The 26,119-nt window shown below is 52.9% G+C and overlaps 3 protein-coding genes across 3 annotated transcripts; 1 reads left to right on the forward strand and 2 right to left on the reverse strand.

The window, feature by feature from the left end:
- Nucleotides 1-688: 688 nt before the first annotated feature.
- Nucleotides 689-5,969, reverse strand: PSMB5 (proteasome 20S subunit beta 5). Its single transcript, XM_006066482.3, has 3 exons — nt 5,672-5,969; nt 4,637-4,943; nt 689-1,199 (listed from the first exon to the last, which is right to left on the reverse strand). Exons 1-3 carry the CDS (start codon nt 5,867-5,869, stop codon nt 913-915), a joined length of 792 nt encoding a protein of 263 aa, XP_006066544.1. The 5' UTR covers nt 5,870-5,969; the 3' UTR covers nt 689-912.
- A 4,691-nt stretch (nt 5,970-10,660) lies between these two features.
- On the forward strand, nt 10,661-11,949 carry PSMB11 (proteasome subunit beta 11). Its single transcript, XM_006066481.4, has one exon. It carries the CDS (start codon nt 10,702-10,704, stop codon nt 11,569-11,571), a length of 870 nt encoding a protein of 289 aa, XP_006066543.1. The 5' UTR covers nt 10,661-10,701; the 3' UTR covers nt 11,572-11,949.
- Nucleotides 11,950-15,411: 3,462 nt separating this feature from the next.
- Nucleotides 15,412-26,118, reverse strand: CDH24 (cadherin 24). The gene is made up of 13 exons (XM_006066480.4): nt 25,891-26,118; nt 24,067-24,371; nt 23,590-23,884; nt 23,293-23,412; nt 23,052-23,219; nt 22,688-22,875; nt 22,105-22,358; nt 20,986-21,122; nt 18,341-18,462; nt 18,148-18,259; nt 17,305-17,553; nt 15,809-16,825; nt 15,412-15,718 (listed from the first exon to the last, which is right to left on the reverse strand). The coding sequence occupies exons 2-12, from the start codon at nt 24,265-24,267 to the stop codon at nt 16,326-16,328; spliced, it is 2,346 nt and encodes a 781-aa protein (XP_006066542.3). The 5' UTR covers nt 24,268-24,371; nt 25,891-26,118; the 3' UTR covers nt 15,412-15,718; nt 15,809-16,325.
- Nucleotide 26,119: the final 1 nt, after the last annotated feature.

A 26,119-nucleotide genomic window follows, 5' to 3' on the forward strand; every position in this document is an offset into this window, starting at 1 on the left:
CATCAACCTCCTGCATCTCTCCTGTCTTCTCCTTAACAGAAGGCCTTGCCATCTGCTGCCATTACAGCCTGGGAAGCCCCTCAGTGCTCGGGGTGACAAATCAGCCATCTCTCTGCTCTTAGCAGGGACTCTTCCGCACCCACAGGCTCCAAGAACGATTTTGTGCTGTTTCCTGCCCAGGAGGCTAGAGGTCCACGATCTTTTCCCTCTGTCTCCCACAAACACACACCACAGGGCCAGAAGGACAGGCATCACCAGGCTAGTGGTCACTATGCTTTCACACACACCTCTCTGTCCTCTCTTTTCCCAGGGTCAAAGCCTTCCTTTCCCAACTGGCTTACCCTCCTCACCTCTCTGCTCTGCATGTGGCATCAGCCTCCCCTCCCCCAGCACAGGGGGAGAGCTTTTTCCTCAGCAGCTCTGCCTGGTACAGCCCTGTGCATCTTTCCACCTCATCAACTTTTCATCTCTTCGCAAACGGAATCAAGAAGTCTCTCCCTCCTCCCTGCCTCTCTCTCCTTCTCCTTTGTTATTAGCTTCATGAGTGGGGATGTTAATGTATTCACTAGACAATGTCTTCACACCGCTGTTTCCTGTAATTACAGTCCCTTCCCTCCCACTGTCCCAGCCCATTTGACTGTAAAGTGCTTGGAGGAGGGACAGTGTGGAGAAAAGACGCAACACAGGCTGAGGTCGAGTAGTGTCATGTTAACATTCAACAAAGTAAAACCAATAATTACCTCTGCAGTAGCTCATTAACAGCTGGTAACACATGGAGGTCAATGCACCAGAGATTTTAAAAAAAATGTGATCGATACACTTGGGGACCCCTCCACTAGAGGATGGGGAACTGTACCCCTATTGCCAACAACAGTCACCCCAAGAAATGCAGGCAGCCACATCCGTCTTCCTTCAGTGGGTAGATCCACTATACTTGTCATGCAGATCAGCGACATTGTCACTGGAGACCCGGACCCAGCCATCCTCCCTGACATGGTAGAGGCTGACGGAACCTCCTGAGTAGGCATCTCTGTAGGTGGCTTGGTAGATGGCTCGACGGGCCAGATCATAGGCCTCCTCCACCTCCAGGTCATAGGAGTAACCCCGATCCATGACCCCATAAGCATATACAGAGCCAGAACCTACAGAGAAGGTGGCCCCTGAGATCCGGTTTCCTTCACTGTCCACGTAGTAGAGGCCTGGAAAGAGAGATGAGGCTAGTAAGGAAACAATGAGCACCTCTTCGGACATCTAATTCCTCTTTAAAGGCAACAGTTCTCCTTTCCTCTTGAAACCCAGGGAGACCAACAGAAATTCAAGAAAATAGCACTTCTATAAAATCACTTTAAAAAAAAAAAAGTGAAGAAATAAAATTAAATATGAAGACTTCAGGATTCTGCACATTCCACTCCATCTCACCTCACATTACAGTTACTGCCTTGTCTATCTTCTCTGTACAACCAAAAAAGTCATTCAAATGACTTCGGTTTCAAGCACAGAACTTTAGTCACTGTGGGAGATAATGTCTGAGACAATCCTAACCCTCCAGAGTTCAGCCTACCTGGGAATATTATCTGGACAAGTATGCTATCTCTTCTATCACACAGTAAGAGAATAAAGCCTAAAATTCTAAGTCATATTGTAAAGAACCTACACCGTCCAACATGGTAGCCACTAGCCACATGTGATTCAACACTTGAAATGAAGCTAGTACCTACCACATGCTGGAGTGATAGTCTTTTGGATATACCAGGTTAAATAAAATATATTATTAAAATTACTTTTCCTTTTCAATTTTAAAAACATGGCTACAACATTTAAGATTACATGTATGGCTCACATTATATTTCTATTGGACAGTGCTGGTAAAGACTAAACAGTTGGCCAGGCCAACCACCTTTTTTTTATTAAAAAAAATTTATTTTCTTTTTCCTGGCCACATCGTGCAGCTTGCAGATCTTAGCTCCCCAAACCCAGGACCTCTGGGCAGTGAAAGCACACAATCCTAACCACTGGACCACGAGGGAATTCCCCCAACTGCCTATTTTTATAGTTTTTTTTGGAACACACCCACAACCATTTGTGTATATATTGTCTAGGACTGCTTTTATGCTAAAACCAAGCTATGTAGTTGAGACAAAGATTACAGAGCCTACAAACCTAGAATATTTACTCGCATTTGATCCTTTATGAAAAAGTTAGCCAACCTCTGGTATAACAAAAAGTTAGACACAGATTTAATAAAATTTTTATCACTTCAATCTGCCCCCTGGACCTCTCCAGCTGGATGCCTTTGTCACCAAATTCATATTTAAATTTCCTGTCCTCAAATACTTCCAGTGGTTCTCCCTTATGGGCCCAACTCATCCCTCTTCTGCCCCACCCATCCACTTCCTTCTGTATTTTCAAATTTTGTCAATGTATCACTAATATTTTTCCTATTTCAGTGGGTCTCAACACTAACTATACATCAGCATCATCTAAGGAAGTCTTTTTTTTTTTTTTTTTTGGCCAGGGCATGCAGCTCCCAGGACCTTAGTTCTCCAACCAGGGACTGAACCTGGGCCCCTGGCAGTGAAAGCGCCAAGTCCTAACCACTGGACCGCCAGGGAACTCCAGGTATTTTTAAAAAGATGCCAAGGACTTAACACAGGTATTCTTTTTTAATTGGTCTGGGTGGGGGACAAGCACAGAGCTAGATTCTTAAATTCTTCAGGTGATCACGATACAAGCCAGGTTGAAAAGTACGCCCCTTATCAGTTTCCAGGTTCTGATGGTTGTAACATGGAGCCCCTCCTCAGGCCCACTGCCACTACCTTGCCAAGCCAGTGCACCATCTGGTTCCAATTTCCCTTTCTGGCTCTCTGGCTCACTACTCTGCTTCACACATCTTTAGCTCCAATTAAACTAGACTTCCAGTTACTCCTGGCAAGACCTCATGCTTCTTCCTTCTCTTTTGTTCATTATGTTTCTTTTTTCAAATCCAGGAAAATGAGACCTACCTATGAAGGCCTCCCCAGCTTCTCCCATCGGAAGCAATTCTTCCTACCTCCTTAAATTCTTTCAGCATTTTACTGGTTCTCTTTAAAGTGGTATTCATCTCATTCAGCCTCGCATGAAGTAATCTGGGATCCTTTCTCAGTCTGCTTGAGGCCAGGGGCTGACTCATCCTGAATGGGACAACTTGTCAGGAAGGCTTCTCTGAGACACTACAATTTAGGTTAAGCTCTGGCTTCCTGGGTTTTCTTTGCTGGCCAGTTTTTGTACTCTTTTACACTGTTTTCCACCACCTGGGACCAATCCAAGAGCTAGCGGTTCAAAACAACATTTCCAAAATGTCTCCCTAGACCACACAAGAGGTATGGAACTGTTGTTTCACACTTTTCAAAGAGAAATGTCTCAATTTCCAAAGTAACAAACTGAGCTCCTCTCTCACAGGCACTTTTAAGTCTCTCCTCACTCATCCTCTATTGAGGGGCGAACTAATATTCTCCAAAGCAAATGAAAAAGTGGTGGGTATTCTACAGTTGATCAACAGAGAAAAACTAGGCATTTAGAAAGGTAAATGAGGGAATTCCCCGGCAGTCCAATGGTTAGGCCTCTGCACTTTCACTGCAGAGGGCACAGGTTCAATCCCTGGTCAGGGAACTAAGATCCCCCAAGCCACAAGGTTAGGGAAAAAAAAAAAAGCAAGCGGGTAAATGAATGAAGCAAAAACAACAGGAGGGAAGATTAACTATTTTCAAGCACCAAAGGGGAAAATTACACAGAATGTGACTAGCCGTATACCAGCTTGACTAAAGGGACATTCAAAATCGGCTGAAGAGGAACTGCTATCAGATACAAGTCTGAATTTCCTGGCAAGGATTTTATATACTAGGAAGAAAAATAGGTTAAGGAATTCTTTTCAGAGACAACAGGACCAAGGTGATTATATCAAGCAAGGAAAGGAGATGGGCCCAAAGGGCCCCTTCTAGGCCAAAGACTCTCTACAGGAAAAAAGGGAAGAGAAATGACTAACTTTTGAGTAGTTACTTGGTTTTGTTGTCCAATATGGTAGCCACCAGCCATATGTGGCTGTTGAGCCCTTGAAATGAGGATGACACACCCCAAAATGATATTTTCGTTATTATGGATTAAAACAATTGTTAAAATTAATTTCACTCATTTCTTTAAGCGTTTAAAATATATCCATTAGAAAAAAGTAAAATTACATGTTACATGTGTAGCTCACATTTTTTATTTTCTTTATATCTAGCTCACATTATTTCTATCAAATTACACTGATTAGAGTTTTTATGTCTATTACCCAATTCTTAAATACAACTCTTTGCATGTCTTATCATTTTACAGGAGAGACTAGACATATTTGACATGTATTGCCTCATGGAACCTATATAAGATGATGAAACAGGCTGAGAAAATAACCTGCCCTAAGTCACATGGATGATCAATGACACAGCTAATCTACCTCTGTGCCCTTTCCTACACTACATCTCTTCCTTGAACAAAGAGAAGGAAGGACTGAGAATTAATCAACACATCCTTAGCACTGACATATGCTCTTTGATTCATCCGTTCATGCAACCTCTGTGTAACGGCAGCCCAAGAATCACACGGTTGCAGCGAAACTTACCAGGGCCCCTCTTATCCCAGCCACAGATCATGGTGCCCATGGACAGCCCCATGCCTTTATACTGATACACCATGTTGGCAAGCAGCTTGGAGGCAGCTGCTACGGAGATGCGTTCCTTGTTTCGAAGCTCATAGATTCGACATTGCCGAGCCAACAGCCGCTCCCAGAAGCTGCAATCCGCTGCACCCCCAGCCATGGTGCCCAGCAGGTAGGGGTTGATCTCTATCACCTTCTTTACTGTCTGGGAGGCGATGTAGGCACCAGCTGTGGCCCGGGAATCTGCTGCGACAATGACTCCATGGCGAAACTGTTAAGATTAGAGAAAACACAAGCCAGGGGCCACATCAGACCACAAAAACATCACCTTGACATTTCTGTGCATCGATACAACCCCAGAACATCTCTGTCGCTGCTGTTTTATACTTCACAACATATTTTCCCACTTATATGTCACTGGAGCTTCACATCAATAGCTTGAGGTGAGATTACCTTTACTTGCTGGCTGAGGAAACAGGCTCAATGAGATCGAATGACTTACCCAAGATGACAGAGCCAGTTATTACAAAGCTAGGCCAGGAATCCCAATTGTCTGGCTCGTATTAGAGTGCTTCCTCCCACCAACTTTCCTCCTCAAGCCATAACGTTTCAGTTACCCTGACCTATCCGGGCCACTGTTGCCAAAACCTTGGGTGGTCACAACAGCCTTCCCTCTGCCAGAGTTCACTGTCGTTGCGGCCGCCTCTTTCCTGGACAGGAGCAGCCTGGGGTCGCCTGGGAATCCATCTAAACAGCCTCGAAATCCTTCTCCCACTTACCCCCACTATTCCCCAGCCCCACCGCCACCCCGCTCCCGCCAGAGCGAGAACCGAGGCCTCCCGGGACAATGAGACAGCGAAACTGCCGGCGTTGGGGCGAGAGGCCCGAGCCTCCGCCTGGGCTTCGCGGCCGCGGCCACGGCGGGTTCTGGACCCGCTGGGAGGCCGAGAAGGGCGCCGGCGGGCGGGATTCAGCCCGGCACGGCGGCTGTGTCTGCACCTTGAAGGCCAGGGTGGTGGTTCCATGAAGTATTTCAATTCTCGGCTCCTCTGGGACACCCCAGCTGGGCGCGGCCAGGCTCAGCCCATCGCTGGGACTGCCTGGACCCAGGTCCAGCAGATCCGCACGACCCCCGAGTCCAAAAAACCCGCGCCGGTTCACCGATAGCGGCCTCTCCAACACGCTGGCCAGCGCCATGTCTAGTAAGGGCAAGGGAACTGCTTGCCAGAACGCCTAGCAAAGAGAGACCGGGCAACGCCTCGCCGTCACAGCTTCACTCCCTATTAAATCTATCCCAGGGAGGAGCCATTTTAAGTCCTGGCAACCACGCCTCCAAACACAAGAGCCAGATGCGAGTAATTATTTTCACCAAGGAGGGAAAAAATAAATGGCTTCACTCCCCTTAAATTATAAAGGGGTGTGGCTGACATCTTGACTTTGGCCACGTAACCAACACAGGTTTAGATTAACCTCAAATTCATAGGAAGCAAACGCAAACGTCAGGATGAGGGAGGGAAGTGGGGCCGGCCATCTTTGAGGAGGGCGTGACTGGATGAAAATCTGTTCTAAACCGGTAGTAGTAAATCGGTCCCGCCTCTCCCGGTGTCCAAGCAACAATTAACATCTATACCTTTTCAGCAGTTTGTTAATGAGACTCAAGTTGACATTTTGTTCAAGGGCACTCTCGAATACTGGGTAAAATAATGATCTACTCTGAGGCCATTTTCCTATGAAGTTACTAAAATCACAGTAGTTTGAGCTAGAAAGCCCAACAAACATGAGTGCTATACCTCTTGTTTTTTGATAGCATCAATCGCCACAATAGCCAGGTTCTCTAACAGCAACCGATTTTTAAGATTCAGTATTGTCTTTACTCCCACCCCGTGGTGGAAATTCTAGTAAGTAATGAATTGCCCAAAAGGCAGATAGAAGAATAAAGAAGGAAAAGCAAAGGGCCCAGTTAATTCACAGACTGGATTCGCAATTCAGCTCCTGAATAACTGAGTCAATAGTAATTTACCATTTCAGAGCCTGGAGGAGAGTTGAGGCTCCATAAAGATGTATCAAGAGGTTTCCTGACTTAATCTTGCTAAGACAAGCCCTTATTCAAGAACGTGCTGTATTTCATTGTCTATCCCTCTCTCGACCCACCTTCATTTTTCAACCCTTTTGGGAACTATAACAAGCAAAGAAGTGGGCAAATGTATGAAATGTTGCCTCCTGCTTTACGTTTCTATGAAGTCAGTGTCTAGTCTTCCTTGTTGGATTCCAGCAGCAACATCCATCAATATCTAAATTCCTCATTCCTCTGATGCCCAACTCAGCCCCTCCTCTTCCCAGCAGACTCTGCGTGTGTTGTATTTTTAATGCTGAAATTTGGCAACTCTTTCCAAACCCAACCATCAGAATGTAATGAAGCAGAAGATCTTTATGTGGGTCTCACACTTGGATGGTGTGGAAAGTGCAGAGTGCCTCTGTTTATTGAGCACATAATATTTTGCAGTCACTCCTGCATTGCAACTAATCCTCCTTCTGACTTCTCTCAGTGGTTCTTTCCCTCTGCTACTAATGGTATCTGTACTTTTCTTAAGGCATTTTTATATTTTAACCTGGCTATAAATATACATTTATCTCCCACTGGATTGTGAGTTTTTAAAGACAGGTATTTCTCTGGAATTCCCTGGCAGTCCAGTGGTTAGGTCTTGGTGCTTTCACTGCCAGGGCCCTGGGTTTGATCCCTGGTTAGAGAGCTAAGATCCCACAAGCCAAGCTGTGTGGCAAGGAAAAAAAAAAAAAAATCTGTAAAGACAGGTATTTCTCTGTGCCCACTATTTGCTTAATACATGTTTTTCAAATGAACATGTGAAAGGATGACAATATTGTTCTTCTAGTCACAGAGGCTTGAAGCCCTGGCTCATACTTGACAGCTCCTGTTCCTTTCCTCCGCATTCAATAGATGCCAAGTCCTGTTCATTCTCCCTTCACAGTGCTGCTCACATTCTTCTTCATTGCAATTGATATTGCCTTTGGCTTCTTATCTTCTCAATCCTGAATTACTGAAATATTCTCCTAATTTTTCTGGGCCCAAACTATGTTTCTAATTAATTCAACACAGTACCAGGTTGACTTTCTTAAAACATCATCTTGATCTTTACCTGCTTAATAATGGTCTGTAAGGTTCAGCTCCTCAGTATGACGTTCAAAGCCTTCCAGAATCTGTTCCCATTTTACCTTATATTAGTTCTCTGCTCCAAGGTCCCATTCAGGGAGACCTCAAAGAGGAGAGGTACAAATGATCAGTGCTGCAATAGGTGGGAATATAAACTGATACATACCATGGAGAATAGTATGGAGTTCCCACCCCCCCAAAAAAAATTAAAAATAGACCCACCATATGATCTAGTAATCTCATGTCTGGGTATTTATCCAAAGGAAATGAAATCACTATCTCATAGAGATAGCTGCAATTCAATGTTTACATTATTCACAATTACCAGTATATGAAAACAACATCCATCATCAATGTATGAACGCATAAAGTGTTATATATGTGGTAGAATATTATTCAGCCATAAAAAAGAATGAGATCCTGCCATTTGTGATGAGATGGATGAAACTTGAAGGCATTATGCTAAGTGAAAGAAGTCAGGCAGAGAAAGACAAATAATGTATGAGCTTACTTATATGTAGGATCTAACAAAGCCAAACTCTTAGAAACAGTAGACTGGTGGTTGTCAGAGGCTTGGAGTTGATGAAAATGGGAAGATGTTGGTCAAAAGTGTACAAACTTCCAGTTATAAGAGGAATAAGTTCTGGAAATCAAATGTACAGCAGAGTAACTACAGTTAACAATATTCTTTTGTATCCTTGAAAGTTGCTGAGAGTAGGTCTTAAATGTTCTTACCATAACAACAAAAATGATAATTATGTGAGGTGAAGGATTTGTTAACTATCCATATCGCAGTAAATGTTTTGTGATACATACAGAGACACACACACAGAAGTATCAAATCATCATATTGTACACACTAAACTTAAATAATTTTATATGTCAATTATATCTCAATAGGGTTTCCCTGGTGGTCCAGTGGTTGTCTGCCTGCCAAAGCAGGGGACAAAGGTTCGAGTCCTGGTCCGGGAGGATCCCATATGCCGTGGGGCAGCTACTGAGTGCCACACTCTGGAGCCCAAGAGCGGCAACTGCTGAGCCCATGTGCCACAGTTACTGAAGTCTGTGTGCCCTGGAGTCCATGCTCTGCGACAAAGAGAAGCCACCACCGGCCACAACTAGAGAAAGCCCATGTGCAGCAATGAAGACCCAGTGCAAACAAAAACAAATAAATTATATCTTAGTAAAGCAGGTGTTGGAGAAGAAAACAATGATAAGTGCTATACTTCACAGGTGAGAAAGGTGGTCAGTATAGATTGGGGTGAGTTTGGGGGTCAAGGAAGGCTTTGTCAAGGATTCATTCTTTGTCTGGATTCATTTCCTTAAATACCACTTAGATCCCATTGCTTCTCAAATTCAGAGCCTCTTCTCTCTTGGCCCCTACCTGGGGAGGGTTTTCAGAATGGGTGATATGTAAGCCAGACTTGGGAGGATAAGATTCAAAAAGATGAAGGGGAGGTGGGAGATGTGCTTGGAATAACATGAAAAGAGGTTGTGGTGGATGGATTAGGATTGGGTCACAGTGGGCCTTAAATGCCAACCTGGGGTGGATTTGATCTTACAGGCCTTTAAGCTCTCTTAGTAGAGGAGACATGGGATTTGAGTGATACCTTAGGAAATCATGTCAGCTTGGAGGATGAGGTTAGAAGGGGAGCTGTAATATTTAGAAAAATATACTCCATATGGTTCCAGAAGTAGATGTAGCTTGTCACTCCGCCCCAATCTAGTTTCTCTTTCTGAAGGGCCAGCTGTCAGTCTCCACCCTTCGTTGGTCTAAGACTTAGACTCAGTATGATGGTATCAAAGTCAGTTGTTTCTCCTGCCTTGAAACTGCAAACCAGTCTCTTGCCATTGTGAACTGTTGGGCAGAAAGGAGACCAATAGATCCTTTCAGCTACTTCCTCAGAACTTTAGCACCAGCCAGAGAAGCTGTCCTGCCAGAGAGCTGTCAGGTGTGCCAGACTGTATGCAGATGGAAGTTCATGTTCACACCCAAAGCAGAGAAGAAGACCTCCAGGTTTTAGTTCCCCTTGACCTGGCCCACAGTGCTCTGTCATTCTGAAGGTATCTGGGCGCCCCGTACAAGGCTCCCTTGCTCTTCTTTCTGTTGTCTTTGTCCCAGTCCCTTTCATTTTCCCCACGTTGATCATGAGGTGAACCAGTAAGCTCAGTGTCATTGCTCCCTGACCCCATGCCCCTGAAGAGTGAACCCAGCATCAGGGACTCCTGCCACAGGGGATCCATGGCAATCTATTCTGTTTTGGTTTGGTTTGGGGCTGTGTCCTGTGACTTGTGGGATCTCAGCTCTGTGACCAGGGACCAAACTCAGGCCATAGCAGTGAAAGCCTGGCATCCCAGGGAACCTAGTCTGACTATGCCATTACACTGACTAGTCTTTACCTTTCCCTAGGCTGGGGGCCCTTTCAGGGCAGGGACAGGGCTTCATTTATCTCTGTGCCCAGTGCCCCCCACAGGAAAAGCAAGAGGAACCCAGCTCTGCTTCTTCCACTGGTGCCCCCTTTCCTTTGCAGTTACCCAGCCCCCACCCAACTCCAGGTGCCTGGAGGATGACAGACAGGTGACTCCTCCGGTGACGCTCAGGTGTGTCATGGCAGCGTCTCCCCAGCGCTGAAGACTCCACTGGCCTCATCCTGCCCCCCTGAACAGTCCTCCGAGGGGGAGGGCGCTGCTCCATCAGCCAGTCCCAAAGCCTGGTTTGGGTTTTAGAAGAAGCCACAGATCACACACCTTCCTGTATGGTCTGGCTGCAGCCCGGCTTCTCCTTACCATCTCTCTTCCTCCACCCAACCCAGCTCACAGATCCTGCCTTGCTCCTTTCAACCTTCGCTGGACCCCAGGGATGGCTCTGCAAGATGTGTGCAAGTGGCAGGCCCCCGACACCCAGGAAACATCCCCTCACCTGCCTCAGGCTGGCAGCTGGGCTGTGCCCCGAGGCTGGGACCCTCAAGCCTTCCTGCAGACCCACGGCCCCAGGCTGGCCCATGGTACCACCACCCTAGCCTTCCGCTTCCGTCATGGAGTCATCGCTGCGGCCGACACGCGGTCCTCCTGTGGCAACTACGTGGAGTGTCCAGCCTCACGCAAGGTCATCCCTGTGCACCAGCATCTCCTGGGCACCACCTCTGGCACCTCGGCTGACTGCGTCACATGGTACCGGGTGCTGCAGCGGGAGCTGCGACTGCGGGCACTGAGGGAGGGGCAGCTGCCCAGCGTGGCCGGTGCTGCCAAACTTTTATCAGTCATGATGTCGCGCTACCGGGGGCTGGATCTGTGCGTGGCCACGGCCCTGTGTGGCTGGGACCGCTCTGGCCCTGCCCTCTTCTATGTCTACAGCGATGGCACCTGCCTGCAGGGGGACATCTTTTCGGTGGGCTCTGGGTCTCCCTACGCCTTTGGTGTGCTAGATCGCGGCTACCGCTACGACATGAGCACCCAGGAAGCCTATGCCCTGGCCCGCCGCGCCGTGGCCCACGCTACCCGCCGCGATGCCTACTCTGGGGGTTCCGTGGACCTCTTCCACGTGCAGGAGAGTGGATGGGAGTATGTGTCCCGCCATGATGCCTGGGTGCTGTACTCGGAACTGCAGAAGCTTCCAGGGCCAGAGAAGGAACGGGAGGAGGAGGCCACCCCCGACAGAGCTGGCGAAGGCAGAGAACCATCTGTGGGGCTGGCACCTGGGGACTTGAAGGTGCCCACAGAGAGGCTGTGAGCAGCAGCAGGATCTGGGGGGCCCAGCCCAGGGTGGGAGATGGGGCTGCAGGGGAAGCAGACTCCCAGCATCGGGGTCCTGCTCTCCTGGGTTGCTGGCTTCATCTGTTCCAAGTTTCTACACCTTTCAATTCCCCGAGCTATTGACCTCTCTGTCCAACTTGTTGCTGTTGGCACCCAATAGATTGATCTAGCCTCCTTCTCAGCACAGAGTCCGTCTTTCAGCAAATACTGCGCACCAGCTGCACGCCAGATGCTGTGCTAAGTGCTAGACCCTCTTTTCTTGCCATCTTCCTTTCTGCTTTCCTCCATCCTATCCCCAGTCTCTCTTCTTCCTCTCATTTTAGTCCTCAGCTCAGCTTCAGAGTCTTTGCCACTTTCTCACCTGGATGGGGGAGCAGTGGGAGGGGAATGAGGGGGGGATGGTAGCCCTGGGGACCCAGGCTGGAAGGGACGGGGACAGTGCAGCATGAACATCTGGGGGTAAGTGATGGGCTCCCACTACTGCTTTCCTCCTCTGCCACCACCCCCCACATGACCCTAATGACTCTGATGATGACTCCTTTCCTGAATGCAGTTTTCATGATTAACTGTTTAAGGTTAATGTGATCCTCACTTGACAGAAGACGAAACAGGTTCAGAGATGTGTGACTTGCCCGAGGTGACGCGGTCAGTCCAGAGATGAGGCTGGGATCCAGGCCGTCCACTCCAGGGCTGTGCTTCTTCTGCACAGCTTCTCTCCCAGGGCCTCTTTCTGCGGCCGGGGAGTGATGTGGGGGAGAGAGCAGCTGGGCCGGGCCCCTTTCTGCTGGCCAGGGAGGAAGGAACCTGGAGGAGCCCAAGTGCCTGGAGGGCTGAGCCCAAGAAGCATCCCCTGCTGAGCCCCCTCTGTCCTTTCTTACCAAGGCCTGAGTCATCGGTACTCCGCAACCCCAACCAGTGTGCTCTGGCGTCTGGGCCTGTCATGGCTGCTGCCAGACTTCTCCTGCCATCCCTTTGCCTTCTCCCCAGCCTCTCCTTCCTGTAGCTCCCTCTGGGCATGAAGAAGAGAGGGAGATGGCTGTGCCAAGGGGAACTGCTGGGTTAGCGCGTCCTCTCCCGCCCCTCCTGTCTGCTTGCTGCTCCCCTGTGAGCCCTGACTTGGCGATGCAGGCTGACAACTCCAGGAGGGATGTCACCCTGCCCCCCTCCCCAGGCCAAGTGGAGGGGAAGGCATGGTCAACCTAGGAGATGGGACCGAAAGGAAGGTTCCTGAACCTTCTTTCTTTGTCCTACTCCCACTGCTTCCAGTCCCAAGATGAACAGCATCTCTTCTCCCTTTTGGACCCCCTCCTCCCAGCCTCTGGCCCAGTCCTGAGCCCCGACTCTGCACGTAAGGCTAAGAATTCCTCCAGGCAGGAGCTGGGCCAGACAGAGGAGCCCCAGTAGGCTCTGGCTTTCAGGGGATGATGGGGGAGAAGGGAGGAAAGCTGAGGGAGCCCCAGGAAGGAAAGCAGTAGGGGAGGGAAGGAAATGAGGGGGGTTGCTGCAGAAAGATGCCCAGTACAGGAGAACAAGCCTTTGAGCTGGGGTCTGGGAATCTGGCTGGTGGCCTCTATGCAATCCTTCATCCTTCACCCTCCCCTCAGCCTCAGGTGAGGAGGTGCAGGACTCGGGAATGATAACTCTAGGTCAAGGACCTTTAGGCCAGGTTTCTCCTGGAGGAACACAGGAGGAAGGGCAGTTTTTGCCCAGGGTTCAAGTGTTTGATTGACTCAGACATAAGGGCACCTCCACGTGCGGAGATGAGTGTGGGTCTGTGACATCGTAAGCAAGTGATCCCAGATAAGTGGTGGTTCCCATGTGCAGAGACAGGAAACGGGCTACAAGAGAAAGAGCCCTGCCTGAGTAAGGAGAACGGCCAATTATCAAGGAGAAAGGCCTTATCACATTTTTGATAAGGAGAAAAAGTCCAGAGTAGAGAGGAGGTGGGGCAGGGCTCATCCCAGGGGTTCACTACTTCTGCAGCCCCACTGCCCATCCCCAGCCCCCCGCAAACACCCCCACCCACCCAACCAGGGAGTGAGAAAAGGCAGGAATGGAAGGCAGGCTAGTCTGACGTTGCCACCTGAACCGACCCCCAGGCTAGCTGGGAACCACATGCAGCTCCCCACCGGCCCCCTCCCCACACTCTGAGCCCCTCCCCTTCTCATTAATCAGGGAAGGAGGACTGAACCCAGATAGGGAGGGCTCTCTTCTTGCATCTCCTCCCATCAGCTCTCCGTTCTCTCTCTTCTCTTTTCCTTCCCTGGTCCTGCCCTCTTCACTTCCTTTGACAAATTTTCTTTCCAATGGTGAGATATTTAAGACCAGAGATAAGCCTAAGGGTCTAGCTGAAAAGTCTGTTTCCCTACACTGTTTTCCTGGCAGCTGAATGAGTTGGGAAGGAGGGTGTTAGGGAGGGCTGCAGAGCAGGCGAAGGCCCGCACCCCACTTCAGCGCACCGCTCACTAGCCAGGGGCAGCCCATGCATCAGTCCCTCCTTTTCTCCCCTTTTTCCTAAAGGTTTGATTCAGACATCAGGGGAGACCATAGGGGTCAATCTAGCCCTGAACCGGAAGACCTGTCCTGACGCCCTGCTTCCGGTGCTGCTCTCCTAAGCGTCTCCCTCTGGGGCAGACAGTCTGCTCTCATACAGGCCTTCAGGCAGGCAGGGCCCAGTTTCCAGCCTTCAGGAGAGTCAATGACAATGCCATGCTTGCTCCAGAGGCCTGGTTTGGAGGAACCCATCAACTTCACAGCTTCCTGGGAGAAGATACTATAACTGTTTCACTGAACAAATCTCTTTTCAGAAACTGTGTCCAAGAAATGGAGGCCTGTACTAACCTATTTGATCCCTCTCTCCCTCCATCCTTCCCTTCATTGTTTGTTTTCTGGCTGAAGCCAAAGGCCTCTTCAAGCAGAGCTGCATGTACAAAGGATCTGACAGGATGGAGGCGGCCCATCAGAGCGCGGTCTTTGTCCTCCCTGGTTGCCTTAACCACACAGCACGTAAGGTACAAGAAGGCATCTTCCCATTGGAGCAGCCTCCCCTGACTATCCGCGCCTCGCACTGGGAAGGGAAGGTCACAAGGACCTGTCCTGACCTATCTACTCCCCAGGAGCCCTTGCTGGACTTACGAGACCAGGGCCAAGTCTAATGTTTGTTCCTGGGTGGACCCCTTCTCTACTCAAGGAGCCCACGGTGAGAGACGCTGGCCACCCGCTGGGCTCCCGTCCCAGTTGACTTTTGTTCAACCCCTAAAACAGCCTGCCTTCCTGGGGTCCCTCTCTCCCCTCCTTTGTGCCCATGAAGAACAAGACCACAGACTGGGAAGAATGAAGGGTGGATGTGGCAGGTCCACTGTGACTGTGCCACCTTACCCTGACCCAGCCTTTTTCCAGCTGGGACCACAGGCCCCAGGAGGCACTGGCTTGCTCCCCTCTGCTGTCCCCTGCCCACTGTCCTAGTCTAGAACCCCTCTTCCTCTCTCCTTAGTCTCTTTATAGCTCCTCCTTCTCTCCACACTCTCCCTCCTGCTCTCCCCTCTGGCCAAGCCCCACGTTTTAATTTCCTTGGACACTTTGAGACCAACAGAGAACCCAGAGGTGGTGAGAGCAGGGGAACGAGTCATTATCTCCTTAGTCCCAGAATGGAATCAACCCAAACTCTCCTCTGTGAAAGGGACTTGAAGCAGACTGTCCCCCAAAGGAGAAAAGAGAATGAGCCGAGGGGGTGGGCTTAGGCCTCTCTTCCAGCCCTTCAGCACAGCGACACGCTCTGAGAGACACCTGAGTGTGGAAAGGAAAGCAGGGCTCCAGCTTTACAAAATAAAGTGTTTGTTTATTATGAAATTAGAGATGGAGGCCCCTCCCCTTCCGCCCTCTTTCCCCTTCCCCAGCAGCCTCCCTCTTTCCTTCCCCTCCCCCAGGGGCTGGGAAGCATACAAGACGATGCCCAGAGCCAGGATGCCCAAGGCCGGTTGACAGCTGGGCAGAGCTCCAGGGAGGCAGCCACAGTGGGGGGCTGGAGCTCTCGCCCTGGGAGGTGGGCTGGCTCCCTCTCTCTGCTGGAGGCCAGTGGAGCCAGGATGAGGCCATGAGTGATGGATGGAACCATGCGGGCAGGTCTGTAAACACAGGAGAGCCAGAGTGAGAGGCGGTGAGTGGGGGAGGGCTTTGGGCCAGCCTGGTGCTCCACGAGGTCTAGGGACACTGACCTGGGGCAGAACATCCCCTGCAGGAGGGTGGGCAGCAGTGGCTGGACGTTTCTCTTGCTTTTGGGATGGACAACAGAAAAAAACAAAAAGCCAATCACAGGGACCCACAGAGAATGTGGGCAGATGTGGGCAGGAGACAGACAGAGAGCATGTGTGTGTGCAAGGGCAACACATCTGTGTGACAGATTCAGAATGGAGCAGACCAAAACAGAGCCACGAGAGAGTGGAATCACAGTGAGAGAAGCGGGAGGTTCAGAGTCGGAGCCGCACAACCCAGACCCAGACAGGGAACGTGTCAGAGACAGACAGAGCCCTGAACAGAAAGGAACAGACGACTGGGGAGGAGGGACGTAAGGAGGCGGTTGCCTTGGGGAGGTGGGAAGGAGGGACACGGGGACTGGGGAGGCCTGGGGGCCCCTGGGCTGCTGCCGCCTGCCTGGACCCGGGGGGCTCACTCAGAGGGCCTACGCTGCCGCCCCGCTTCGGTAGGGGAAGCGGGGGCAGGGCCAGGCCGGTCTCAGGGGGCTGGGGGCTCCTTGGCCCCGTAGAGCTCGGCCAGGGTACGAAAGAGCGGCCCCCAGTCGTCCAGCGGCTCAGCCGGGCCCGGGGCTCCGCCGATCTCACTGCCGGAGCCCAGGGAGCTGAGGGAACCGCAGGAAGAGCCGCGGCCCTCGTAGCCGTACACCTGCACGGAGTCGTAGGGCGGCACACTAGGGTCCTCGTCTGCCTCGCGCAGCCGCAGCGCCAGCAGCTGCGCCACGTCGGCGGGGCCGGGGGGCCGCGGCTGGCGTGGTGCCCGCGCCCAGGGCAGCACATCGCGGCGCGCGGGTGGGCCAGGCGCCGGCGGGGCCGCCCCGTCAGGGTTCTGCAGGGCGCTGATGTCGAAGGCCTCCGTGTCCTCCTCACCGCCGCCCTCGTCGTCGTAGGTGATGATGTTCTCGCGCACATCCTCCTCCTCGAGCACCATCAGGGCTTCTTGCTTCTGGCGCCGCAGAGCCACGAAGAGCACCACCAGGGCTGGGGGAGAGGTGCACAAGCTCCATTTGGAAAGGCCTAGGGGTGGCAAGCCCTAGCTTTGACCTTTGGCAAAACGCTTTTGAATCCTGACTTCAACCATTGCTGTGTGACCACAGAGAGTTGCTTAACTTCTCTGAACCTCTTTGGCCCTTGGATTGCTTGTGTGGAAAAGAGAAACAAATTTACCCCTTAAGGTTGTTGAAAGGATGAAATACCAAGTGATGTGCCCAGCACCACATATGGCCCAGAGTTGGGGCTCAGCAAATAGTTTTTATGGCTCATGACTGTCCTTAGCCTGGCAGGTCAGGGATATGAAGCCAGAGTGTTTCTCTTGGGTGTATCAGGCAGTGGGAATACCCAGGCATGAGGGTTCCTTCATGACCTAGGATGGACTTCCCTATGTCCAAGGTCCTGCTTCTCTCCACACCCCCCGCAGGCCTGGACCTCACATCTATGACCCCATCTATGGCTTGACTCACCCAGCAGCGTGCCCACACAGGTGACGATGGCAAGCAGAGCCCCGGTGCTGAGCCCAGCAGGTGAGAGCTGAGCCTCGGGCCTGCAGGACGCCACGGAGCCATCAGGCCAGCAGCGGCACACACTGACAGTTACTGTGGCTGTACTGCTCAGTACTGGCTGCCCCCAGTCCCACAGTTCTATGGGAACCAAGTAGGGGGCCTGGCGGGGTGGAGCGGGGCGAGAGGGCAGCAGCAGGCTGGCGGAGCCATCTGTAGGAGAGACAGGTCTTTGGGCACCTCCTGGGATACCTTCCCACTACGGTCAGTGCAGCCCATGGAGACAAAGCTGTCTGTGGGGAAGGTTTGCAAAGAGCAAAACTACAGCCACCTTTTATGTATTTTGGCCACACTGTGTGGCTGGCAGGATCTCAGTTCCCCAACCAGGGACTGAACCCAGGCCCCTGCAGTGAAAGCCCTGAATCCCAGAATCCTTTGGCACCAATGGTAAAGAACCTGCCTGCCAATGCAGGAAACACAAGAGATGTGGGTCTGCTCCCTGAGTCAGGAAGATCCCCTGGAGATGAAGTCGGCATCTCCATTTCCTGGAGTGGGAAATGGCAACCCATTCCACTATTCTTGCCTGGAGAATCCCATGGACAGAGGAGCCTGGTGGGCTACAGTCCATGGGGTCACAGAGTCGGATACAACTGAACACATACACATCCCCCATGCCCCCACCCCACCAGGCCATCAAGGAACTCCCAAAACTGCATGTACATTCTGTAGGGTGGAGCTCCAGGTAGGTGGGTAGAGTTAGGGTTGGTGGAGGAGGGGAGCGAAGCACAGCTGTGGGAGGCTACCCACCTTGGTTGTCCCTGACAGTGAAGTTGGCATCGGGGCCCAGAGGGCCATGAAAGGAGACACGGCTGTTGTTGCCGACTTCATCTCTGTCCAGGGCTCGGATGACCTGAATCAGCTGAGAGGAAGAAGAGAAACCTCATATGGAGTGGGCAGCTGGAGGTCCTGAGGTCCCAACCCGCCTGCCTCCGTGGCTTACCTGGCTGGGGGCTGCAGAATCGCACACAAAGGTGTCATAGGGCTCAGCCAGCTGGGGAGCATTGTCATTCTCGTCCAGGGTCTGGATGGCCACTTGCACCCGGGAAGCCTGTGCAGAGCTGTCTGAAGCCAGAACACGAACATGTGCACCCCACGCAAGCACACACATCACAGTTATACACAGTACATATGGTGTGTGAATGTCACATCCAGAACATGGCATGCATGTGAGACACATGAGGTATGCATGTGATATGCAGGTAGCATCAATGTTGTGAAGTGAAGGGAACAAGTGCATATAACATCCATGCGGTACCCAAGAATATGTGGAATACATACCCCATATACATTCAACAGGAGCGTAGCGCCCACAACATACATGAACAATAACCCACACGCAGGCACATGCACCGTCAAGGAAAGGTAGACAGACGATGCAGACCAGACAACAGCCATGAAAGATGCAGCGCGTTCATACCACACATTCGATGTACTCAGTGTTTAAAACGAATACAGCGCACATAGAAGGAATGTTCCACATGGACAGTGAATGTAGCATCACCACCCCCAGGATGCGGAGAACGCATTTTCATGCATGAAAACAGTGGGACAGACATACACACATGTGCACTCGTGCACACACACACACGCCCCATCAGAGGTCTGGGAGGCTGTGGTGTAGCAATGAGCATCACTTAGAATTGACCTCGGGGAGGGAGGAGCTACCTGATTCTCAGGCGCAGAGCCAGGCCAGCCTGGGTACCACAGCCATAGACAGGCCCCCTCGTCATTGGGTGGCCCCCATCATTACCCTGCCTTGCTCCTCACTGCCAATGGCATCCAAGAGAAAATGCAAAGTGTGCATCCCTGCCCTCCCCAGCGCTCATCTCCCCTAGGCTAAATCTCTCGGTTCCTTTAGTCTTTCCCCCAAGTTGAGGGAGAGCTGGTTGGCTCTTGGGAAGGGGCTGAGGTCACAGCCTAGGCAGAGGAGTGGACTGCCTGGCTAAAGGGTCTGGGAGATGGGACAGGGCTGGGGTCCGTCTTTCACTGCAGTAAGGGCTCAGGGCCTGCTACTTAGTATTGGGATTTGGGGGCATGGGGAGCAGGATTTGGCAGGAGGTAAGAAGACAGTGAGAGAAATACACACACACACACACACACACACACACACACAGGGCTATGTAAACAGACGGCCAAAGCACACACAGGGATGTTCACATGGACAGACATGCACGCACTGTCACACAGCTGCACACTCATAAACATAAACCTATCCACATATAGTTCAACACATATGGTGGAGGAGATAACAGCTGAGACTGCAACCCGACTGAGGCCCCCACCACTTAATGTCTGCGTGACCTCAGGAAGTTATTTAACTTCTCTTTGTCTGAGTTTCCTCCTTTTAAAATGGGAGAAAAAAAATCATACATCCCTCATAAAGTTGTGGTGATGATGAAGTGAATGCATCTACATTTGGTACTTAGAACAGTGTCCGATACACAGTAAGTAGTAAATTATTACTAGCTGTCCACAAACACTCACATACACAAAACAATGTATACAAACAGCTACTGCGTCTATCACTGTGCTGTGCTTAGTCGCTCAGTCGTGTCTGACTCTTTGTGACCCCATGGACTGTAGCTCACCAGGCTCCTCTGTCCAGGGGTTTTCTCCAGGCAAGAATACTGGAGTGGGTTGCCATGCCCTCCTCCAGGGGATCTTCCCAACCCAGGGATGGAACCGGGGTCTCCTGCATTGCAGGCAGACTCTTTACTAGCTGAGCTACCAAGTTTCACTATACATATCCAATTACATATATCCACAAATAATATAACTCTATACACTCAACTATATACACACATATATGCAACTATAGACATATACTCATAAGCATATGTGTAGGTATGTATATGTATTTTTCACACACATGAAGTGCGCACCCATATGTACACACACACAGCGCTTTAGCTCTTCATTGACATGGTGTAAGTATGTAGGCACACAGGGACAACTTCCACAGACAGGACATGGACAGCGAATGTGGGAGACGCTGAAGCATGAGCAGGCACAGCAGGGACAGGTTCACAGGAGGGGAGGCCTCCCTGCCCCCGCGGGCCACAGCTGCCCAGAGGCAGCTGAACCATGCTGCTGATGACTGCTGACCGACACGGGCAGTGCAGGGAGCTGGCCCCTCTCCCCTCCCGTGGGGGCTTCCCACAAAGCTTCCCAGGGAGAGGCTGCTGGCACTCCCGGGTCAGCTCCCGGAGGAGGGCCCAGCTCCTCCCTGTTCCCACTTCAGCCTGAAGCAGAGACTGGGCAAAGCAGGGTCTCCCAGGGTGCATGTTGGGGTTCTTAGGGATTGAGAGCTATCTGAGGTTAGATTTATTTTGACTTGGGGAAAGTCAGGTATGGGAGCAAATTAAAGGTGAGAGGAAATGCTTAAGCCAACCCGCTGTGCCCAGTCCAGCCCAGGAGACCAGTAGGCCGGCCTGGTGGTAATGGTCCAGGCTGGGCACCTAGTCGTTATACCCTGGGTGGGGGTGTGTGGCACTAACACCCCCCTCACCCCATCCCCAGGGACGGCCCCTCTGCCAGGAGGCTGCCGCCTCCTCCCGGCCCTCCTGGAGACCCAGGACTCCTCACCAAGCTCTGTGGCCAGCACTGTGAGGTTGTGCCAGACACGAGCCTCTCGGTCCAGGGGCACTGCTGTGCGGATGGTGCCGTCTTCAGACTCAATGGAGAAGCAGCGCTCCAGGTCCGAGTGCGGGAGGATGGAGTATCTGGGGAGATGGAGCCAGGTGTGGGGCTGAGCTGGGGCAGGGCCGAGCTGGCGGCCACCCCTCCCTCCCTCCTGTTCACCTTGCTGGGCCTCCCGGCTCATCTGGGCAAAGGGCCTGCATGAGCTGACCAGGCAGTGCCTGCCCTGTGCACCTGGAGCCATAATTCATGTTAGGGTCCCCTCGAAATACAAATATCTCTGGGCAACACCAATCCTATGACATGGGGTGCTGAGTTTCATGGGGGTGTGGGAAGAGAGACAGAGGTGACATGGGGCAACCACTGCCTGTCTTTCTGACTCTTGGGCTCTGTTCTGGGGACCGAGGACCTGAGTTCTGTCTCTGCTCTGTCTCAGACTAGCTGTGTGACCTTGGGCAAATCTTTTAACCCGTTCCCTCAACTATCAAAGGAGAATGACACTGGCCCCTCCCTCAGTGCTGTGACAGGGATGCCGGGCAGCAGGCTGGGCAGGTGGAAAGAGTGGGTCTTCTTGAGGCCGACAAGTCTGGATTGGAATTCCAGCATTGCTGCTTACTGAAAGTGTGACTGGGACATGTTAACGCAACCTCTCAGGGCTGAGCCTCTAAAGCAGCTGGAACCGAGAAGACTCCTACCCTTATCTTCAATCCTCCTCTCACAGGTTGTTGTGAAAATGAAGTGTTATCAAGTGAGTAAAACGTGAGGCGCTGAGGGAGTGATCAATAGCCACAGCCACAGCCATCAGCTGATCTGGCGCCCTCATCAGATGAAATGGCATATCCGCTCTCACGGCCACTGGGAGGCGCCACTGCCATCCACGCAGGGATGGGTGGAGAGTCTGGTTAGCAGGTCCTCCAGCCCTCCCCTGGCTCCCAGGCCTGCAGTGGGGAAGACTTCTACCAGGAGGGGAGTGTGATGGGCAGGGAAAGGGGGGTGAATCCTTGGTGGGAATAGCCTGCGGCTGGGCCTTTCCCTGAGGCCCCGCCCTGCCCCACGCCAGCTCACCTGATGGGGCTGGCTGGGGAGTCCAGGTCCGTGGCTGACACCTGGCCCACCAGGGTCCCAGGAGCCTTGTTCTCAGGCACTGCCAGGTGGTAGGCAGCCTGGGTGAAGGCAGGTGGCTCTGGAGCGTCCTGCACAGCCACGCGCACTGAGGCCACATCCTTGAAGGGCCCTCGCCGCAGATAGGCTGGGTCGATGAGCGTATTGGTGGCCTCCACGCGAAAAGAGTAGGCGCGACGGGTCTCAAAGTCTAGGGGCTATGGTGAGGGAGATGAAGTTACCGAGGGAGGTGCAGGCCTCAGGGAGATGGGCATCAGAGGGGCAGTGGCCTCAGTGGTCAGGGTGGTGGGGGGCAGATTACTTGGTCAGAACTCCAGGTCTGCCCCCAGTTCCATCAAAGACTTGCCCTGTGCAAAGTCCTCGAGCCAGTCACTCGCCCATTCTGAGCCCCAGACTCTCATCTGAAGGATGAGGAGAGGACCACAATCTCTGAGCTCCAACACAGAGATCCCAAGTCTGCTCTAGCCTGGTGAGGAGCCTGTCCTCTGGGGCAGGAGGCAGGTGTGAGTGGGTCTGAAGCACTCACCTTGCGGACGGTGAGGAGCCCATCTCGACCCTGGGAGTCTGTGCTGATGCTGAAGGCCTCCGACCCCTCCCCGTCAAGGATGCTGTATGCCATGAGGGCGTTGTCCCCCAGGTCTGGGTCCTGGGCCCGCAACCGGCCCACCAGGGTGCCCGGCCCAGCAGTCTCCACCACAGAGAACTGGTACAGGCCTTGGGGTGGATGGAGGGAGATGTTCTTAGAGAGGCTCCCAGCCCTCCTCCCTCCCCCAGCACGTCCTTCTCCCAGGCCTGGCTGGGGGAAGATGTGGGAGGAGGCTTCTCCAGAGGCGACAGGGGTGGGGTGGGGTGGTCAAAGGATGGCTCAGGTGGCGGCACTGGCCCCTTACTCTGAGGGAACTTGGGGGGGTTGTCGTTGACATCGCTGAGGGTGACCGTCACTGTGGTGCTGCCCGACAGCCCCCCCATGTGGCCGCCCATGTCCTTGGCTTGAATCACCACTAAGAACTCCTCCTGCGTCTCCCGGTCCATGTTGGGGATGGCAGTCCGCACCACTCCTGGGGAGAGATGACGGGTCAGGCTTGCCTGATCCCACAGCTGCCTCACCTGGCTCCCGAGCTCTAGCCTCACCAGTCTGGGGGTCCACAGAGAAGAAAGGCAGTCCATCCAACACGGTGTACACCAACTTGGCGCTGTTCCCATAGCTGGGGTCATCAGCGTCGTGAGCAGTCACCTGGATCACTGATGTCCCTGCAGGGGGTTCCGGCACCCCACTCAGCCAGGACAGAGCCACGTGGGGAAGAAAAGCAGATGAGTGGGACCTAGACACGAGCAGGGCTGAATTGAAGGAGATGGGTTCTGGGGCAGAAAGCAGTGGGGGAAGGAGAGGTGAGGGCACTCCAGGATGTCCAGACCTAGGGTACTCACCCACATTGGACATCTCGGGCACTGTGGCATGGTAGGGCCCGAGGGGAAAGATGGGTGGGTTGTCGTTGATATCTTGCACCTTGATAATGAACTCCGATGGGGGCTCCAGGGGTCGGTTGGAGGCTCGGTCCACGGCTTGGGCCAGTAGCACGTACTGTGCCTTCTCCTCCCGGTCCAGGCTCTTGGTGACATGGATATTGCCTGTGGCCTCATCAATCACAAATACGGTGCCTGCGCCCTCTCCGGTCAGCAGGTACTTGGTGCGGCCCTCACCCCTGTCCACATCTGAGTGCAGCTGTAGGGGTCAGGGAAAGATGGCAGCAGGTTCCAAGAATGGTGACAGAAAGTTAAAGAGTCTACCTCTAGGATTGGGGACAGTGTTGGGAATCCTCAGGGACCAAGGTCATTGCAGAAGTGATGAAGTTGCAGAGGAGAGCCTTGAGAGTCAGGGGAAATGTGGGAGGGGCTGAGCCTTACCTTGCCAATAAGGACAGGCTCTGGTCCAGCATACTCCTCAATGACAAAGAATTGGTTCCACACCCAGCTCCTTCGGGTCCGAAGCAGTGATGGTTCTGGGCCCCCCCGGGACCCTGCCCAAGCCCGAGCTGGGGCTGCCAGGCGCCCTATGCAGCCCCAGCCACCCAGCCAGGCCAGCAGAAGCCTCACCAGGCCCCACATGTTTGGGCTCCAGCCAAGGCTCTGTTCACTGCTCCTGGGTGCTGAGGCATGAGCTGGCTGGGGCAGAGGGGCAGAGGCGTTGGGGTTACCCCATGGATCCACACCTGCAGGATAGGCAGCTGATCAGGGTTGAGGAAACCTTTACCATCTCCTCCCAAAGTTAGACGCTCCAAAGATCAAACCTCCAAGGAACCAGATACCCCACTGCCCAGAACCCAGAATGAGAATGAGAGCAGTCTGATCTTTCCCTCCACCCAGGCTCTCTGCCTGTATTCATCTCCAGCCCTCCAAGCTGATAAATCTTTGGCCAGTCAACTCTGAATAGGAAAGCTTGGGAAGAAAATAGGAGAGGGGACGCTGGGAGGGCTTGGAAGCACAAATCTGGCCCCTGAGCTCCCAGGGTGAGTGTGCAGCTAGGTGATGGAGGAGATGGGGGCTACCATGGAAAGGGCTTAAAAATCCAGGAATTGGGATTCATGGAGGTGTGGTCTCAGGGTGCCGAGGGTCAGGCTGAAATGATAAGGAGGGCTTCCTCAGACAGGGTTGAGAACCTGTGAAAGTCTGTCCTCCACAGGAACCCCTCCTCTCCAGAATCTGCTCCCTGGCTCACTGCTAGCTGAAGTCCTTGAAGGGGGACTGGGCTCACAGACAGAGTGGGAGGGGGGAACTGAGAAAAGGGGGGCGGTAGAAGCCAGACTGGGGAAGCAGACCCAGAGGCTAGAGACACAGCGAGATGCAGGGTGAGAACAAGACTCAGGGACTGTCCGCAGAGACAGAGAAAGAATGGCAGCAAGAGACAGGAGGAAAGAGATCAAAGGAGGTGGTCTGGGTGTCTGAAAGGCAGAGAGGAGTCCTGGGTACCAGGCTCCAGAATGGGTGGAAGGGCGGCCAGCACTGTGATAAGCAGAAAGGGGCGGCTGCAACTGCGGGGGTCAGACCAGGCCGCCCCAGCTCAGAACTTCATTCTGGGAGAGGGGGCAGCTGGGAGGGGATGCGGGAAGGAAGGTAGAGAGAGGACCCTTCCCACCGCTGTCTCCCCCTTCTCCTCCTAGGGGGGACCCCTCAAGTGGCTGTGGCTGCGCCCCTCCTCCCCCAGAGCAGACACACACCTGACAGTCCTTTCCTTCCCGAGGGAAGAGGGAAGCCGGAGGGAAGCCGGAGACCTGGGAGGGAGGCGGGACGAAGAGAAGGCAGGGGATAGAGGAGTGGGAAACAGGATAGCGGGGAGGGGAGAGGGAAGGATCGGGGAGAGAAAGGAAAGCGGGAAAAGGAAGACAGGAAAGGAGAGAAAGGTGAAGGAAGAAAAAGGCAAAGAGGAAGAGGAGATGGAGCAAGACAAGCAAGAGGGAGAGAGAAGGGTTGGGGAGACGGAAGGGACACAAAAAGCAAACAGGCAGAAGAGGAGGCAGGATGAAGAGAAATCGAGGGAGAGGAAAATGGGAAAAAGAGGAAAAGAGGTGCGAGGGAAGAAGGGAAAGCGGTAGAGCGCGGGAGAAGGGAGCCGGCAGTGGCTCCCAGCCGCGGAGCGCACCGCTCACCGCTCTGAAGACACCCGCAGGCTGCGGGCCCCCTGCTGCCCCTTCGCGGATTCCCGACCGTGGGCTCCAGGGCAGGCGCCCTTACCTGGCAGTGCCTAGGGGCCCAGCTTGGCGGGGAGCGCTCCCGCCCGCCCCAGTCGCCGGGTCCCGGGGGCGCAGCCCCGAGCCGATCGGAGCGGGCGCCGCGGCTCCGCTGCAGGTCTGAGCGGCCCCGGCGAGAACAAGGGAGCGAGACGGAGGGGGCGGGGGAAGGAGGCTCCGCCTGCGGAGGAGCGAGGCGGCTCCGCGCCGCGCGGGAGAGGAGAGCCCAGCCT

The sequence above is a fragment of the Bubalus bubalis genome, chromosome 11, assembly GCF_019923935.1.
Source record: "Bubalus bubalis isolate 160015118507 breed Murrah chromosome 11, NDDB_SH_1, whole genome shotgun sequence".
Taxonomy (NCBI): Eukaryota; Metazoa; Chordata; class Mammalia; order Artiodactyla; family Bovidae; genus Bubalus; species Bubalus bubalis.